Source organism: Amblyraja radiata, chromosome 7 (assembly GCF_010909765.2).
Source record: "Amblyraja radiata isolate CabotCenter1 chromosome 7, sAmbRad1.1.pri, whole genome shotgun sequence".
In the NCBI taxonomy this organism is placed as follows: domain Eukaryota; kingdom Metazoa; phylum Chordata; class Chondrichthyes; order Rajiformes; family Rajidae; genus Amblyraja; species Amblyraja radiata.
The window spans coordinates 33,092,247-33,112,268 of record NC_045962.1 but is presented as its reverse complement, the minus strand read 5'-3'; the positions used below and the strand labels follow the sequence as shown (position 1 = coordinate 33,112,268).

The following is a 20,022-nucleotide window of genomic DNA, read 5'->3' as shown; positions in this document are numbered from 1 at the left end:
CCCATTCAATGAAATGATCAGGCCTGCAATAATAGAACGTCACTTCACGATTTTGGAGATTAATTGATTAAACAATTCACTGGGTTGCCTGAAAAATATCACCGTGAGGCGCCAGCCAATCCATAGATTAGCTGGAGATAATTCAGATCAAAAGTCATCAACTTGAAATATAGGCCCGTATTCTCCCGCTACTGCTCTTTGCTGACCCCTTGAGTATTTCCTACATCCTCTATTTTAATTGGAGCATTTATGAGGATGTTGCCAGGACTGGAGGGCCTGAGCTATATGGATACGCTAGGACCGTATTCCACGGAGCACAGGAGGATGCAGGATGAATTTACAGAGGTGCATAAGATCATGAAGGGAATAGATGGGATAAATGCACAGTCTTTTACCTAGAGTTGGGGAAACCAAGAACCAGAGGACATAGGTTAAAGGTGAGAGGGGAAAGATTTTGGGGCTGCACAGTGGCGCAGCGGTAGAGTTGCTGCCTTACAGTGCCGGAGACGCGGGTTCAATCCTGACTACGGGTGCTGTCTGTACAGGTCGTTCTCCCCGTGACCGGGTGTGTTTCCTCCGGGTGCTCCCGTTTCCTCCCAAATCCCAAAGACGTGTGGGTTTGAAGGTTAATTGGCCCTCTGTAAACTGCGCCTAGTGGATGGGAATGTGGGATAATATAGAACTCAAATGATCGATGGTCGGCGTGGACTCGGTGGGCCGAAGGGCCTGTTTCCATGCTGTGTTTCTAAACTTAGACCCGGTTTCGTCCAAATATATTAGCATCCATTAATGAGCCACACACGTCTTACAGAAGGAGACGTCAATGAAAACAAGCAGGCATATAGTTATATGGTTCCGTATGGAACAGGCTTTATAGAAAAACATTTGATAGTTATGTAAAAAAACATTATGGAATGAGGGAAAACCTCACTCTCGCAAAGTTTGATTGCAATATGAATTATTTTGAACCCACTGAGTTATCAGATTTAGTAAACACGTGATCATTGGAACAGACAATAAAAATACCCCACATCACAACTCCGTCCACATAAAATTAATGGTATCTGCTTATCATTTTGAAACAAAAATGTTAATTAAATACCAGTTACTTTCACCAGTTACTTTTTAGCAAGCACAAACAGACAGTATTCGCAAGTAAGGAAAAACTAATCCCGTATTAAAATACAAACTTTTTTTTTTACAATGGCTTGAGTTTATCAAAATGTACACTGCATATAAAGATATTTGAAATAATATACTGGATTTATGAAGCACAATGGTGGAAGGAAAGACTTTGCGACAGGGTTTGATGCATTGAGCAGGAGCACCAGGAGGATATCTCCAATGATGAAGGAAGAATGTCTTGCTACGCCAGGCTTAGCAGCAGCGGTAACCACAGCAGACATTTATAGCCTCCCACACGGTCGATGGTCCATTTGGAGAACAAGACTCACAAGCCTCCTCCGCTGCGGGACACGGGAATTGGGTTTTGTCGGCACAAATTCTCTTCGGCCGTCTTCATCAAAATGGCCAACCTGCTTCCAGACACCGAGCCATTCTGGATCGCACTCATCAACTGGAAGTAGCAGTGGAGAAAGAGAAACATTTTTTAAGGAGTTCAGTGGTCAAGAGTCAAGTGTTTAATTGTCATGTGTACCAATGACGAAACAGTGAAATTCTTACTTTAGACTTTCAAAGATACAACGTGGAAACAGGCCCTTCAGACTGGATAGCACGCAAAACAAAACTTCCCACTGTATCTCGGTACGCATTGAGTTGAGTTTAGTTTATTGCCACATGTGCCAAGGTACAGTGTTAAGCTTTTGTTGCGTGCTAACCAGTCAGAGGAAAGACAATACACGATTACATTCGATCCATACACATGTCAACAATAAACCTAACCCTTCTCTCTCTGTTTTGCCATGGAGGTGGAGGATCCTCTTTAACTTAAATTCTCTCCGATGTTACAAATAGATATTCATTCCCGACTATTTTATCCCCAAAGTTACTGGGGACAATTTTACAGAAGCCAATTAACCTCCAAAGTCGCACGTCTTTGGAGTGTGGGAGAAACCGGAGCACACGGAGAAAACCCACGTGGTCCTCCCACTCCAAAGACGTACAGGTTTGTAGGTTAATTGGCTTTGGTAAAATTGTAAATTGTCCCTGGTGTGTAGAATAGTGTTAATGTACGAGGTGATCGCTGGTCGGTGTGGAATCGGTAGACCGAAGTGCCTGTTTCCGCACTGTATCTCTAAAGTCTAAAGTCATTACATTCAAATAAATATGTTTAAAAACATCACCATGGCAGACAAGGTGCAAAAGAAAGAATTCCTGCAATCTTCTAACAGTTATCTGCAGTTCATCTCGGGAGCGAGAATTACCATTTCCTTTGCCTTGATCTTGTTTGTTTAACTTGACACAGCGAAGAAAAGACCGACATTGACCAAAATCCCCAGCATTAATTTATCTCATGTACCACATTCATCACTGTCAATGTAGAGGAAAGACCTCGCAGATATTTGAAATACCTATCCGGGACAAGAACTATGAAAACAAACTCTGCTTTCTGAGGGAAAATAAACTCGAACAATCAGGCAGACCAAGTAAAATAAACAGATCGTCAGCCTCATTTTTATCTTACGAGCAAACTAAATGAATGTCAAAGGGTGAACGTTTAGTTCAGTTTACTTTAGAGATACAGCGCAGAAACAGGCCCTTTGGCCTATTGAGTCCGCGCTGTCCAGCGATTCTCGCACACTTAAACACTATCCTACACACACTGGGGACAATTTACAATTATACCAATCCAATTAGCCTACAAACCTGCAGGACTTTGGAGTGTGGGAGGGAACGGGAGCACCCGGAGAAAACCCACGCAGGTCACGGAGAGAACGTACAAACTCCGTACAGACAAGCACCCATAGTCATGATCGAACCCGGATCTCTGGCGCTGTAAGGCAGCAACTCTAACGCTGTGCCACCTCTGCGTTCAGAGAAGTAATTGTACCGATTGATCTAAACAATTTGAATTATTATCAAGTTATAGCATCACTTTCTTTAAAAGACTTTTGGGCAGCAAAGTGTAGCTGCTGCCTCACGGCGCCAGAGACCCGGCTTCGAACTTGACCTCGGATGCTGTCTGCACGGAGTTTGTACGTTCTCCCTGTGATCACATGGGCTCCAATTTCCTCCCGCACTTCAAAGACGTACATGGTTGTAGGTTAATTGGCTTTGGTCAAATTGTAAATTGTCCCTGGTGTGTAGGTTAGTGCTGGTATTATCAAGTTGTAGCATCACTTTCTTTAAAAGATTTTAACTGATAGGACAGATACTCACCTGCAAGAATTCAATGAGTTCTACCTGTCCGTTTTTGTTTATGTCAACCTCAGTTAACATTTCATGCAGGGTTTTCTCATCCACCTGATACCCAATACTCTAGAAGAAAAATAAAAAAATAAACATGCTGAATTTTTCAGTTGTCATATTACACCAAATCAAATATGCTGCACAACAAGAGTTCACAAGTTCTAGGAGCAGAATCTGACCATTAGGCCCATCGAGTCTTCTCCACCATTCAATCATGGCTGATCTATCTTTCCCTCTCAACTCCATTCTCCTGCCTTCTCCACGTAACATTTGACACCCTTAAGGGCCTGTCCCACTTACGCAATTTTTTCGTCGACTTGCCAGCACCCGTCATAGTCGCAGCAGGTCATCAAAAATCTTCAAAATGTTGAAAATCCAGCGGTGACCAGAAAAAGGTACGATTCTTTGGGCGACTACTCACGACCATACAGGCATCACCCCGCGGTCGCGGCAACTCGCCGATAAAATTGCATATGTGGGACAGGCGTCAATAATCTGTCAGTCTCCACTTTAAAATGCCCAATGACTTGGCCTCCACAGATTCCATCTTTCCAAAGGTACGCCCTTTTATTCTGAGGCTGTGCCCTCTGGTTCTAGGTTCTCCCACTAGTGGTAAAATCATCTCCACATCCACACTATCCAGGCTTTTCACTATTCAGTAAGTTTCAATGAGGTGCCCCCTCATCCTTCTAAACAGCTTTAATAAAACAGTTATTTCCTATGTTATAGAACACCATGGAAACAGGCCCATTGGCCCAACTTGCCCATGCTGACTAAGATGCCCCATCTACACTAGTCTCACTTGCCCCCGTTTGGCCCATATCCCTCTAAACCTTTCTTATCCATGTACTTGTTCAAATGTTTCTTAAACGTTGCAATAGTACCTACATCAAATACTGTACCTCCTCTGGCAGCTCGTTCCATACACCCACCACACTTATGTAAATAAGTTACCCCTCTGGTTCCTATTAAATCTTTCCCCCCCCTCACCGTAAACCTATGTCCTCTGCTTCTCGATTCCCCTACTCTGGGCAAAAGACTGTGCATTTACCCGATCTATTCCTCTCATGATTTTGTACACCTCTAAAAGGTCACCCGTCACACACCTGCACACCAAAGAATGAAGTTCTAGCCTGCCCAACCACTCCCTATTGCTCAGGCCCTTGAGCTCTGGCAACATCCTCAACAATCTTGTACTTCTGGGTGAAAATATTGCCCCTCAGGTTTGCATTAAATCTTTCCCCTCTCCTCTTAAACTTATTCAACCTGAGTTAGTATTTTGTTCTATGGTTGAGTTTATGGTGGATATATGGTTCTATGGTAGCCTGGTTGTATGATGGTCTGTATTAAGTGTTTCCATCATGAGATTCTATAACACCATGGGTAGAGCTTTTGGTTAATATTTAGATTTTACAACAATGCTGCAATTAGGGGATATTAGTTGTTAGGAGAGATTGGAAAGACTTGGATTGTTTTCTCTGGATCAGTTGTTGAGAGGAGGGAGACCTGATAAGATGTATATAAAATTACGTGAGTTAGTGTAGTGTTGACAGTCAGAACTTTTTTCCCAGGATGGAAATATCAAAGACTAGTGAAAGACCAAAGTGAGAGGGGCAAATTTTAAAGATGTGCGGGGCAAGTTTGTTTTCCTACACAGAGGTGGTGGAAGCAGAAGCGATAGTGGTTACGAGGCTTTTAAATGGATATGGAGGGATGTGGATCATGCGCATGGAGTTCAGATGAGTTTATCTTGGCATCATGTTCCGCATGGACATTGTGGGCCAAAAGTCCTGTTCCTGTGCTGTAATGTTTTATGTTCTTTTTAACTAAAATAGATAACAAAATTCACAGGTCTTGAACATTTTTGAACTTTTAAAACAATTATTTTACCTCTAACACTCGTTGGACATCAACAATAGTGATAAAACCTTTGTCGTTGTCGTCAAACATTTGGAACCTTTTCTTATACCTGTAAAAATATACATACTAGTTTATATCAATACTGAAAATTTGCATTTTTAAGCAAGGGCTAGGGTGCTGTCTCGAACCCATTTCATTATGAACACTGGCCTTTGTCTCTGGAACTGATGCACTACAATGCTTAGAACCACATTCTGGACTCTGGGTCTTCCCCTTTGCTCTACCGATGGTACTAGAGTTCGGCTTCATTGTATTTGTGTATGGTACTATCTGATCTGATTGGTAGCATTCAAGACAAAGCCCTTCACTGTAAATCGGTACACGTGACAATAATAAACCTAAATCAGTGCTAAAGGATCTTTCCCCTCCAAACGAGAGGCAGACAAAGTTTCAGTGTAACAACACCTTTCAAAGATGGTACATCCTGCCATGCAGAATGCTCCAAATTTGCACTTAAATGCCAGCTGGATTTCTGGGGTAGGGCTGAAAAATCGATTGATAAATACAGCACAGAAACAGGCCCTTTGACCCACTGAGTACATGCCGACCATCGATCACCCGTTCACATAGTTCTATGTTATCCCACTTTCTCATCCAGTCCCTGCCCAGAAGGGGCAACTTTACAGAGGCCAATAAACCTACAAACCCGCTTTGGGAAGTGTGAGGAAACCGGTACACCTGGAGGAAACCCACGTGGTCACAGGGAGAACATACAAAAGACATTTACACACAGCACCTGAGGTCAAGTTCAAACCCATGTCTCTGGCCCTCTGAGACAGCAACTTGAACTGCTGCTTCACTGTGCCACCACTGTGTTCAGTGGCGCAGCGGTAGAGTTGCTGCCTTACAGCGCTAGAGACGCGGGTTCAATCCTGACTAAGGGTGCTGTCCGTATGGAGTTTGAACGTTCTCCCTGTGACCGCGTGGGTTTTCTTCGGGTGCTCCAGTTTCACTCCAAAGACGTACAGGTTTGTAGTTTAATTGGGTTTGGTAAAATTGTAAATTGATCCTAGTGTGTCAGATAGTGCTAGTGTACGGGGTGATCTCTGGTCGGCACGCACCCGGTGGGCCGAAGGGCCTATTTCTGCGCTGTATCTCTAAAGTCTAAAAAGTAAAGTCACTGTATCTTCTGGTAAAAAGGACTTAACTGTTGCAAGGAGGAAAAGCAGAAGTTACCTATCGACATCCAAAGGAGACAAATTTATTTCCGTGTTTCTTAATTGATCAGATCGAACCTTGTAGCCCATTTCAGAGTACAGAAATTCCTGAGCAGCCTTTAGTTCATCCTGAAAATATGCAGCAGCAATTAGGCTCACAGAATTACAAATTAAAATATGCAATAATTATTAATATAAATTATGCCAGGAAAGTTACATTATTACCTTGTTATTAAAAATTCTAATCAAAGCAATCTCGACTGCATAAGTCAAGCATCTGTTCAGCCTCCTTTCAGCAATTTAATGAGAAGCTAACAGTTATAAAAGCGGAGAAGCTGCTTAAAAAGTGGTGGAGATAATAAACGGGATGCACTTAAATAAGAACATATATTTGATGAGCCGTGAACATAACCTAAGACAATGAAACTGCAGGTAGATATTAATTCACCGAGATATCTGCAGTTCTTTGGTCTGAATCTCACATAAAAATATCTTAATAACAGCTAAATTTGCCAAAAAAAACACAAATTTCGTGTCAAAATCGAAAATTTTCAAAACGCATAAATATAATAAATTTACCCCACAGAACAGAAAGTAGCTGTTAAAATTTATAAGTACGGATCCAAGCTATTAGGGCAGCACAGTGGCACAGCGGTAGAGTTGCTGCTTCACAGCGCCAGAGACCCGGGATCGATCCTGACCACGGGTGCTGTCTATGTGGTTTACGCACGTTCTCCATGTGACCGGATTTTCTCCGGGTGCTCCGGTTTCCTCCCACACCAAAGACGTGTAGGTTTGTAGGTTAATTGACATCTGTAAAATTGTTAATTGTCGCTAGTGTGTAGGATAGTGCTAGGGTACGGGGTGCTTCGCTGGTCAGCGTGGACTCGGTGGTCTGAAAGGCCTGTTTCCACGCTGTATCTCTAAAGTAAAAGTATCTACAATTCCTTGTTATGAATTACACCTTCAAATATCTTAACAACTAGACAATTTGAAAAAAGCAAATATCCTGTAAAAAAAACAAATTTGCAAAATGCACAGATAAAATTAATTTACCTCAAAGAAAAAATGGAGCCGGTAAAATTTCTAAGTAGTGGATTTTCCACCGATATCTTATTTAGATCATCTGATACAAAGGATTAGACACATTTTGAATAAAATGAAAACAATTATTAAAAGTGTATTGATATAAGCTACCTCATTTAATTTCAAATGCATTATTCATTCAATAAAAGAGGCTTCTGCGTGGAGAGCAGTAAGAAGGACAGATGTTTCGTGTGTGCAGATGCATCTATTATGTTCAGCTTGAAGTAAATAATGAAGGAACGTGTAGCAAAAAATCGCACGGGGTGTCAAAAAGAATTATCAGCGTTTTATTCATTGGAATTCATTGCCACAGTCGGCTGTGGAGGCCAAGTCAATGGATATTTGTAGGGCAGACATTGACAGATTCCTGATTAGTGTGGGTGTCAGGGGTTATGGGGAGAAGGCAGTGAATGGGGTTGAGAGGGAAAGATAGATCAGCCATGATTGAATGGCAGAGAAGACTTAATGGGCCGAATGGCCTAATTCTGCTCCTAAAACATATGAACAGCGTGCGAGATCCAGGTTTGATCCTGACTACAGGTGAGTTTACACATTCTCCCTGTGACAACGTGGGTTTTCTTTGGGTACTCTGGTTTCCTCCCACATTCCAAAGACTTGCAGATTTGTAGGTTAATTGGCTTCTGTAAAATTGTGTAGGATAGAGCTAGTGTATGGCGCTGGAGCTAATGTAAGGCACCTTAATCCGCTTCTCGCTCCAGTTTAATTCTGCGGCCATTATTTCCACGATGCGTGGAAGCGCGTCTTCGGCAGCCTGGACGTTAAGGTAGGAGAGCCTCGTGCGACGGGCTAGGATGTCGATCGCCGTGCACGCGTACTCCTTCAAGGCGTAGATCACCTGTGCACAGAACATAGAAGAGTGTAGCACAGGAGCAGGCCCTTCGGCCCACAATGTCCGCGCCAAGCATGATGCCAAGACCAACTCCTCTCTGCCATCGTATAACCCATATCCATTCACTTTATCCATTCCCCTTAGAAAACAGAACAATGCAGGCACGGGCCCTTCGGCCCATAATGTCTCTGCTAACATGATGCTGAGATTAGCTAATCCTGCATGTGATCCTTATCCCTCCATTCCCTGCACATCCATGTGCCTACCTAGAAATTTCTTAAACGTCACTGCCGTATCTGATCTGCCTCCACCAGTGCCCCAGGCAATGCATTCCAAGCCCCGCCACTCTCTGCATTAAAAGTAACTTCTTTGATCTTTTCACCTCTCACCTTAAAGCTATGCCCTCTAGCATTTGATATTCCCATCCAGGAAATAGGGTGGACAGTTGAGACTGTCTACCCTAACTAAGCTTTTCATCATTTTATATATTCTATCAGGTCTCCCCCTCAACCACCGGCGTTCCAGTGAAAACAATCCAAGTCTGTCCAACCTCTCCTTCCAGGTAAAACCCCCTAATCCGGGCAACATTCTGGTAAACCTCCTCAACACCTAGTGTCTATGCTGTATTTTTAAATTACTTTTAACTAAATGAACGTTAGTCAGAATATCATTGGATTCACCTCTACCTCATTGAGGACATTGGACTTTGTCTCGAGAACTGATGCACTACAATGCTGAAAACTATATTCTGCACTTTGTATCTTCCCCTTTGCTCAACCTATTGTAGAGTAATCGAGTCATAGAGTCATACAGCACCAAAACTGGCTCCTTGGCACAACTTGTCCATTGCGACCAACAAGCCCCATCTACACCAGTCCCACCTGCCCACATTTGGCCCATATCCCACTAAACCCTTCCTATCCATGTACCTGTCCAAATGACATTTTAATATTGTTGTTACTGGAACTAATTAGCTTAACTCAAGGTCCACAACCAATTTTCTGGCAGCTTTGGTTCCAGAGCCTTTCTGGATTATCCATTTTCCGGACCAACAGAGGTCACGGCCTCCGCTCGGAGTCCAATGGTACCGGAACGGCCCGTCTAGATACCGGTCTGCAAATTCAGCCCCGGAAGTCGGCTACGGGAATGGATTTACCGTAGTTCCAGAGCTCCGGCCGCAGGGGGTAATTTTGTCCCACTGATCGGCCGCGGAGGATCCAATGAGGTCGAGATCGGCCGCCTCATTCGGCCTAGGCACCACATTTTAGGGGGGATTTCCAGGAGGAATTTCAAGTGCGGTCTCGTAATTTTGTCCGGATTAAATGATGTGCCGGAAAATCGGTGGTGGTCCTGTAGTGTGAATTTGTGAAAGAGCTATTTAAGATCAACCTTTCACAACATTAGAGCAGTAACAATAATACTGTTTCCTACCTCGGCTTCAATGTATGGAAAATCAGCCACCAAACGCTTGCCAACCAAAGGACACTTCCTTCCAGTCACTTTTGCTAACTTCGCCACCTCAAACGCTCTGCCACCATATGCATGAGCAAGATGCCGTGCAACCTAAAGAGCAAGTACAGAGTTAAAAACAGGTTTAGTTTAGTGATACAGCGTGGAAACAGGCCCTGGGTTCCATCATTCACCCACATACAATGGCCATGGTTTGGGAAAAGCTCCATCCAAGACTGCAAGAAATTGCAGTGAATTCATAAGTTCATAAGTCATAGGAGCAGAATTAGGTCATTCAGCCCATCAATCATGGCTGATCTATCTTTCCCTCTCAACCTCATTCTCCTGCCTTCTCCACGTAACACTCGACACCTTTACTGATCAGGAATCTGTCAATCTCCACCTGGACTTTCAGAAAGCATTTGATAAGGTCCCACATAGGAGATTAGTGGGCAAAATTAGAACACATGGTATTGGGGGCAGGGTACTGACATGGATAGAAAATTGGTTGGCAGACAGGAAACAAGGAGTAGGGATTAACGGGTCCCTTTCAGAATGGCAGGCAGTGACTAGTGGGGTACCGCAAGCTCGGTGCTGGGACCCGCAGCTATTTACAATATACATTAATGATTTAGATCAGGGGTCGGCAACCTTGTTCTGCATAGGGGCCAGGACGCATGTCTGTGAGCGGATGGCGGGCCACATCTATCATGTGTATATATTGATCCCGCCCCCATCCCGCCCCGGATGGCAGGCAACAAATCACGTGTCACATAGATCAAGCCCCTTCGAGGACGCCACCCGGAGCACTGGCCAAAGATCATAGAGCGGAGCAAGATACTCCACTATGCACTATATGCACTGTGTAAAATATGCAGTATCAAGAATGCCAACCATTTGCACGGGTTTGTAACTGAAGGTGCTGGGTACAAAGGCAAGGACGTTGTGTTGAACTTCGTTAAAACATTGGTTTCATTAAGGCTGGGATATGGGGCACTGCACTATACAGTGGAAAGCACAGCAGAGAGCGCGGACAAGATTTACTAGACCAATGTAGGAAGGAACTGCAGATGCTGATTTACACCGAAGGTAGATGCAAATTGCTGGAGAAACTCAACGGGACAGGCGGCATCTCTGGAGAGAAGGAATGGGTGATGTTTCGGATCGAGCCCCTTCTTCGGTCTGAAGAAGGGTCTCGACCCGAGCCCTGCGACCTGGAACTTTGGATGCAATGCTGGAGAATGTCTATTAGGAGGAGCGAAGGCTCAGAGGAGAATTTGGTTCAATATCAACACGGGCAGAGGGATTAAGGTGGAACGGGTTGCACCGGACTTTGGGCTGTTTGATGTAATGTTTTGATTTAATTGCAGTATTTTTCTTTTCACTGTCTTGTACAATTTATGTAGAATTTATGTTTTGGTAGCATCTGAACTGAAACAGGTTACAGGAGATACATAAACAATGGCAGTAAATCGACTGCTCCTACTGAAAGCATATGGACAGCAGACACTACACCTCTCCCATCCCACCATCAGTCCAAACCTGTTATATAATTCCATACAATGCCTCCACGGGGGTCTATATTCCACAAAGATACAAAGAGTACTTGTGAATAAACACAAATTGCTGGAGTAACTCAGCGGGACAGACAGCGATTCTGGAGAGAAGGAATGAGTGACGTTTCAGGTCGAGACCCTTCTTCAGACTGAACTGAATTCTCGTCGGTGAGAGTACTTGTGATTGTCTGAAGAAGGGTCTCTACCCGAAACGTCACCCATTCCTTCTATCCAGAGATGCTGCCTGTCCCACTGAGTTACTCTAGCATTTGGTGTCTATCTTTGGTGTAAACCAGCATCTGCAGGTCCTTCCCACACAAGAGTACTTGTGAGTTGTAGCTGAATGTCTGGGTACTTTACAATTTGAGTCTTGTGATAAATTACTGTCCGAATACACAATCGGGTGCTCCGGGACCGTTTCTTCAGGAAACCCGTTTATTTCAGGTATATGAATATTGGATGCATATCGGCAGTACATTTCATATGATTATTTATTAAAGCAGGCTTCCGTCAGTTAATGGCTAGTGTTTCATCGCGTTTTTGAGTTAATTTGGTAATACCCCTGATAATGAGACCAAACAACTAATGTCCAGTTTACAAAATAATGTTGAGATTTATACATCAACAGGTCAGAAAGAGTGGGGCGTATATATTCATTATTTTTTAAAGTGTCTTTCGTCGAAGATAAGTGAGCTGGTCGTTGCTTGCGGACTCCCTCAAGTTTTTAATGTGGATTTGTATCAAGTTGCATCGTTTCAGGTTTCACATTTGGAATTTATTTTGGAGCAGGGTTCAGCTGGGGGTCCACGGAAGATGGAAGAATTCTACTCACTGGGAATAAAGACCAGAGGCAGAGCAGCGCGGACACTTCCCGTCTCTCGGGCCTCCACGCTGGCGCTAACTCACGCCGATTCACACTTACTCACACATACGTGGATGTACGCAGGTGTGAATTTTATGCACTGGCAACGCATAATGTTGAAGAGGGGTCTCGACACGAAACGTCACCCATTCCTTCTCTCCAGAGATGCTGCCCGTCCCGCTGAGGAGAGGGAGAGAGAGACAGAGACAGAGACAGGGAGAGACAGAGAGAGACAGAGGGAGACAGAGAGAGACAGAGGGAGAGGGAGAGGGAGAGGGAGAGGGAGAGGGAGAGACAGAGGGGGAGACAGAGGGAGAGACAGAGGGAGAGACAGAGGGAGAGACAGAGGGAGAGACAGAGGGAGAGGGAAAATACTTTTTCACCCAGAGAGTTGTGAATCTGTGGAATTCTCTGCCTCAGAAGGCAGTGTGAGCCAATTCTCTGGATGCTTTCAGGAGAGAGCTAGATAGAGCTCTTAAAGATAGCGGAGTCAGGGGATATGCTGAGAAGGCAGGAACGGAGTACTGATTGTGGATGATCAGCCATGATCACATTAAATGGCGGAGCTGGCTCGAAGGGGCGAATGGCCTACTCCCGCACCTACAGTATTGTCTATTGATTTAATTATCAGTAGTTCCTTGTGTCTGTTTTTCTTTTATAAATGGTTGTGTTTTTTTCACGTTCATCAGAGTGGAGTGTGTGGTGACTGGATGATTGGAACTTGGATGCGAAGTTGGGGATCGCTTACCTCTGTGCTCAGACCGTAGTACTGCACCAGTCTGATATGCATAGTGGGAGACCAATTATGGGTACCATCCAGTAGAAGCCCAATGGTCTTGCATGGATGTTTAGCTGTCAGGTTACAGGTCTTGATAGCACTGTCGATTGCATCCTCAGCCATCACACGGTACGTGGTCCATTTGCCACCTGCAAGATACACGGTACAGGTTAACACAGTCGCATTGCAGCAACAAAGGCCACCACCTTAACCTTCTACTGCAAGTTTGACAAGCAGAAACGTAACCCTGGTACACCCTCCTCCCCATCCCAACCAACTCAGCCAGACCCCAGTCTGCAAAGACTGGACCCTTCTACACCCACTCCTCCCCAATCACCACTTCACACCTACGTAAAGCAAGACTGCGGTCTGAAAAGACTGGACCCTTTCCCACCCCAACCAACACTTCACACCCACTCACAGCCTGACCCCAGACTGGACCCTTCTACACCCACTCCTCCCCAATCACCACCACACCTACTTAAAGCAAAACTCCAATCCGAAAAGACTTTTCCCACCCACCCCTCTCCATTCACCACTTAACACCCAATTGCAGCCTGACTGAAAAAGATTGCGGCCACGTCCACTACCCACCCCCTCCGTGCTGCACAACATCACTTCTCCATCATCTATACGTACTCTGATCTTGTTATCTTCCGGTTTGCATGGTTTTTCTATTTGCGCAAAAACGGGACGCGATAGCGCTCACTCACCGTTTTCCTGTGCTCCGAGTGCACCAATTTTCGTTCCGATCGGTGGCAAAATGTAAAAGTTAGCAAGGTTTAAAAATCTTAAAAACCGCGCGTGCGCAGATCGATCTCCTCTCCTGCCAATCAGCGGCGCGTGGATTAGTCTCTTCTCCTGTCACTCCGCGGGACGGTCTACCCCTTCCTGCATCATCGCATCTGTACTGGAGCTGAGGGACGCTCTGGATGGATGGTGGTCTCGAACCGGACACAATTTTCGGAGGGACCGGAAGCGGCCCAGCCTGGCCCAGCCCAGTGCGCCCAGTGATGAGTCGAAGATGTCGCCAAATGGAAAGTGGAGTCTCTGATCCCGGCGGAGGAGAACGACCAGCGACCACTGTGAGTCCCCATCGCACCGCCAGTTCCAGCCCCTTCCCCTCTGGTCCCCCTCGCTGGCTCCTGCCCCCCTCCCCATGATACCCCCTTCTCCCCCATGACTCTTCCCTTGTCATTTCTCCAAGATCTCTCCCCCCCTGCCCACTCACCCTCTTCCCCCACAACCCACCCCCGCCTACACCTCCCCTCCCCCACAACCCCCCGCCCACACACACCCCTCTCCCCACCCACACACCCATCCGCCCACAACCCCACCGCACACACACCCCCCTACCCCTACAACACCCCGCCCACAACCCCACAGCACGAGAAGGTTATTGGCTGCAACCTTCCCTCCATTGACGAACTGTACACTGCAAGGGCCAGGAAGTGAGCGGGTAAGATCATCTCTGACTCCTCTCGCCCTGGCCACAAACTCTGGAAGGCGACTCTGGACTGTCAAAGCTGCCGTAGCCAGACATAAAAACAGCTTTTTTCCACAAGTAGTAGCTCTACTCAATAACCACAAATCTGCAGCCTCCTTTTGCTCGGGTATTTTATTAAATTCACATTTATTTAATCAATAATGTTTTATTATTAATGTGTATTGTTTTATGTGTCATTCCTAACCGTCACTGTATGTCATGTTGTCACTTGCGGGCGGAGCACCAAGGCAAATTCCTTGTATGTGTATACTTGGCCAATAAACGTATTCATTCATTCAATCATTCAGCATAACCGAGGACCAGTCTCACCCACGGTCACAATCTTCGCCCCTCTCCCATAAGACAAGAGGTACAAAAGTGTGAAAACGCACACCTCCAGATTCAGGGACAGTTATCAATGTTATCAATGATACTTTGAAGAGAGACACAGAATGCTGGAGTAACTCAGCAGGACAGGCATTATTCCAGCATCTGCAGTTCCTTCCTATACATCAATGATACTTTATTGTCACATGTACCTAGGTACGGTGAAATTATTTGTCTTTGCATACAACCCGGTAAAATCATGCAGACTTCTCCTAGGCAGTACACAAAGAGTCGCCTTGTTTCTGGTGCTGACAAAGATTCAAAAGATCTTAGTACGGGCTTATTTCCTCACAGTAGTGAGCCTGGCCTGCCACCGCACATGGCCACAGGTGGCCTCTCCACGCCGGGTCCCTCTTCGTTGCCACAATGGCCAACCTGAGGAGTACCTTCAGCACAGACTGGTTCCACCAAGAAGCTGTACAGAACGCCACAGGAGATCCTTCTTCCCTGTGGCTATCAAGCTGCCTTCTGTCTTGGGGTAGACTGAGACTCCCCTCCCTCTCCCCCCTCCCCTACCTCTCCAATCTTTCAACATCCCCAGCCCTTTTCCACTCGTCACTTTAATTTTCATGTATCTTGTGTTTTATGAGTGTTGGCAGATTAATTTCCCTCCTGGGATAAATAAAGTTTAGTTTAGTTTAGTTCAGATATACAGCGTGGAAACAGGCCCTTTCGGCCCACCGGGTCCGTGCCGACCAGCGCTCCCCGCACATTTACGCTATCCTACATCCACTAGGGACAATTTCTACATTTACCATGCCAATGAACCTACACACCTGTACGTCTTTGGAGTGTGGGAGGAATCCGAAGATCTCGGAGCAAACCCATGCAGTTCACGGGGAGAACGTACAAACTCCGTACAGACAGCACCCGTTGTCAGGATCGAACCCGGGTCTCCGGCGCTGCATTCGCTGTAAGGTCTATCGTTTCATATCGTATAGGTCTCGGAGGCTGCCCCCGTGCCGAGTCCCTCGTCATTCTCCTCGGCCCCACACAGGTCGTTCAGTTCCGCAGTGCATCACAGGAGCCTTTTTGCAGCCACGCAGTACATCCCCATTGGATATCAGGCAACAACCGTCCTCTCACCAACTAGAGGGCCGTCCTGACCTACCATCTACCTCATTTGAGACCCTCTCATTAAACGTTATTGCATTAATCCTAATCTGTACCCTGTGGACGGCTTGATTGTAAGTCTTTCTGCTGACTGGATAGTACACTCCAAAAATCTTTTCACTGTACCTCGGTACACGTGAGAATAAACTAAACTAAACTAAAATCAAATACAAGCCTAGAGAACCAAGAACTTGTCCCACCCCTGCCATTCTTTCCTCTCCACGCTCCTGTCCGGCAGACGGTACAGAAGCTTGATAGCGCGCACCACTAGACTCAGCCATCAGCACCACCAGACGCAGGAACAATTAACTTACAAACCTGCACGTCTTTGGGATGTGGGAGGTAATCAGAGGACCCGGAGCAATGATGGGGAGAACGTACAAACACCGTACCGACAGCACCCGTAGCCAGGATCGAACTCGGGTCTCTGGTCCCTACACCACCTCGCCACCGTGCAGTTTGTTCAATTTATGAACACATTTGTTCAACATTTTTCTTCAATTTTACTTTTTAAGAATTGCATTTTACATCAGAGATCTTCACAGATCAAAAGAAGAAATATGAATAAATACTAACTCTGAAGAATTACTTCATACAAAAAGCATTTTGCATTTCTCCTGGATTATGAAGACCATTCCTGTTGCCTGAGGCTTTCAATATACTCAGTCTAAAAAATAAGACAAATGAAACAATAGGTACAAAGTGTTGGAGTAACTCAGCGGGTCAGGCAGCATCTCTGGAGAAAAAGGGATGGGACCCAAAACGTCACCCATCCTTTTTCTCCAGAGGTGTTGCCTGATCTACTGAGTTACACCAACACTTTGTGTCTATCTTCGATATCTGCAGTTTCTTTCTACACAAGAGAAATGAAAAGTGTATTTCAATGCAATAAATAGACAGAACAAACTCAAATAAAATTTAAATGAATTTTAAAAAAGATCAATTGGCTATGAAGTATTTGACTGTGCAGTTCAGTAATGAAAGTGGGTTCAAACAAACTATATTTACTGACAAATCACGTACCAGCAATTGTCACCAGTCCGCTGTCCGTTACTGTTACAACATGGTTGCGGGAGATTGACTGGGTGTCCTTCGAGTTGGGATCAGATACCAGCGGACGGATACCACTCCAGGCTGCAAGCACATCTCCTCTTCTTACTGTGCAGAGCAAAGGTTACGTTAACATCTCACAAATTCACAAGTTGTTGGAGTAGAATTATGTCATTCTGCCCACAGAGTCCTCTCCACCATTCAATCAGCCTGATCTCTGCCTCCTAATCCCATTATTCCTGCCTTCTCCCCATAACTCTTGACACCCGTTCTAATCAAGAATTTGTCTATCTCTGCCTTAAAAATACCCACTGACTTGGCCTCCACAGCCCTCCGTGGCAATGAGTTCCACAGATTAAAGACGTTCCTGCTCACCTCCTTTCTAAAAGAGTGCCCTTTAATTCTGAGCCCATGACCTCTGGTCCTAGACTCTCCCACCAGTGGAAACATCCTTTCCACACCCACTCTATCTATGCCTTCCATTATTCAGGATGTAGCTCCATAGTGTCAGCTATCAAGATAGTGCAGCAATGACATTTAGTTTAGTATAGTTTAGAGATGCAGTGCAGAAAGAGGCCCTTCACCCCATCGAGTCTGCACCAACCAGCGATCCCTGCACACTGACAATTTATAATTATTACCGAAGTAAATGAATTACGTGGCATTGAGAGCGTTTTAGACAAGCACATGGAGATGCAGGGAATAGAGGGATATGGATCATATGCAGGCAGAGGAGATTAGGTTAACTTGGCATCATGTTCAGCATGTTCATTGTGGGACATGTCTGTGTCGAACATGATGTAAAGTGAAAATAATTTCCTCTGTTCCTGTGCTGATCCGTGATCGAAATTGTTTGATCTCGGAGGTAAAAATATTCCTAATGCAGGGCAGGGTCATGTTATTTATTGGATGCCACGTACATACAACATAACTGTAGATTTGCCGCTCTTGTGAATGTGGTGTTGGGCATGCATGTCTTTTCTCTTCCGATCACCTTGCCTCTCTGTTCCCTGTGCATCCTGATAAAAATCACAACTCATCTTTTTCAAAAATAAATTGTCCTGGATTTCCGCTTGACTTTTGACCCTTTCCCCGATCTCTCTGCTGACCCAATGCAAGCAATTCAACAACCCCACAGTCCCTGGTTTAAAGCCCCAATCCAGGCCAGATGAGCAGAATCGGAAATAAAACTAATTTACAGGTGACACGATCTAAGAAGGTGAGAGAGCAGGTCTAACGTCTACGTGTTAGGCAGCGGTCTACACACTCCCGGTCCCATGTCTACACTAGTGTCTGCACGAGTGTCCACACTTACGTCTACATTAGTACCCGCACGTAGACAGTAATGTTTACACTGGTGTCTGCGTTAATATCTACACGTGTCTACATTACTGTTTACACTAATATCTACAATGTCCACACTAGTGTCTACATTAGAGTCCACGCTAGAGTTTACACTAATGCCTACACGGATATTTACACTAACGTCCACATTATTGTCTACACTGGCATTTATATCGATGTTTACACTAACGTTCACACTATTATCTACACTAACATTCACTCTATTATCTACACTAATATCTAAACTGATGTTTATACTAACATCCACACTAGTGTCTACACTAGCATTTACATTAATGTCTACACCAGGGGTCGGCAACCTTGTTCTGTATAGGGGCCAGAACACATGTATGTGAGCGGATGGCGGGCCACATCTAGCACGTGTACACATGGATCCCTCCCCGGATGGCAGGCATCAAATCACGTGTTCACATAGTTCCCGCCCCTTTGAGGAGGCTACCTGGAGCACTGGCCCCTAGTTACGGGCGCTCATGAACATGGCATACCTACGGACCATTGCCTTGGCTCTGTCCTGAAGGCGGTGGCTCAAATACACATACTCACTCGTCCCCGGCCTATTGACAATCCCAATCCCGACAGTGAAGCCCAGACACAGAAGGTGCGCGGCCGTGCCGGCAGCTTTGCGCAGGATGCAGTACAGCCAGAACTCGGCGCTCGGCAGTGCTCGGCGGCTCCGCCATTGTGGTCACCAGCGCAGGCCTCCTTGCGTCACCGCGGCCTCCATTCCGGGAGGTACTGGAGATGAAGGAAGTCTGCGGGCCGGACGGTTCCGGAAAAAAAGAATATGCCTGCGGGCCGGATGATTTTGGGTTACGGGCCACATTCGGCCCGGGGGCCGTAGGTTGCCAACCCCTGGCCTACACTAATCTACACCACATATACACTAGTGTCTACACTAGTGTCTAATCTAGTGTGTACATCATCTTCCACTACCTAGGCACCTGTGCACATACTCACCAGTCCACACTAGTCTTGCTGTGAAGACGATGACCATTAAGAAGCTACAACATAATTTTAGGATGCAACAACAGACCGCTGGCACCATCGTCCCGACCATCTGGGCAAGTAGTTACGAGGCCAGATTATAAGAGCTCAGAAGTTGTGAAACTGAATTAAATACATTTGGCAATATAAATGAAACACTAGAAAACCAAAGTCATTATGGGACAGAAATCTGTTCTGGGCAACTATATTCGCAGTGACTTTGTGTGGTATTTGGTTTCCAAAATTCATTTCCACCAGAAATCCATGGAAATGAATTTCGGAAGCAAACACAATTTGCAGCTGCTACGAGATTGTGCATTTGGCGTGAAATTATCTTCCATTTCCATCACCCACTGTATTCTTAACGCAAGCTGTCGACCATCGTTCTCCCAACAGAGTATTCCAAGTTCATCTGTGATTTTGACCCCCTTCTCCTCTCTATATACCCACACCCCAGCCATTTACTTCATATGTACAGCACGGAAATAGGCCCTTCGGCCCACCAAGTCCGCACCGACCTGCGATCCCCGCACACTAATGCTATCCCACATGCACTAGGAACAATTTACAATTTTACCAAGCCAATCAACTGACAATCCTGTATGACTTT

The 20,022-nt window shown here is 45.4% G+C and overlaps 1 protein-coding gene across 1 annotated transcript in view; it reads right to left on the bottom strand.

Annotated features, from left to right (window-relative positions):
• Positions 1–839: 839 nt before the first annotated feature.
• gpd2 (glycerol-3-phosphate dehydrogenase 2) overlaps positions 840–20,022 on the bottom strand; it is an 83,652-nt gene continuing 64,469 nt past the window's right edge. The window contains exons 11-18 of the mRNA XM_033024070.1: positions 17,037–17,171; positions 12,998–13,176; positions 9,814–9,945; positions 8,230–8,388; positions 6,466–6,575; positions 5,260–5,338; positions 3,340–3,438; positions 840–1,576 (exon numbers count right to left, since the gene is read on the bottom strand). Of these exons, the coding sequence (XP_032879961.1) occupies positions 1,451–1,576; positions 3,340–3,438; positions 5,260–5,338; positions 6,466–6,575; positions 8,230–8,388; positions 9,814–9,945; positions 12,998–13,176; positions 17,037–17,171 (1,019 nt within the window). The 3' untranslated portion in view covers positions 840–1,450. The remainder of the gene's footprint in view (positions 1,577–3,339; positions 3,439–5,259; positions 5,339–6,465; positions 6,576–8,229; positions 8,389–9,813; positions 9,946–12,997; positions 13,177–17,036; positions 17,172–20,022) is intronic.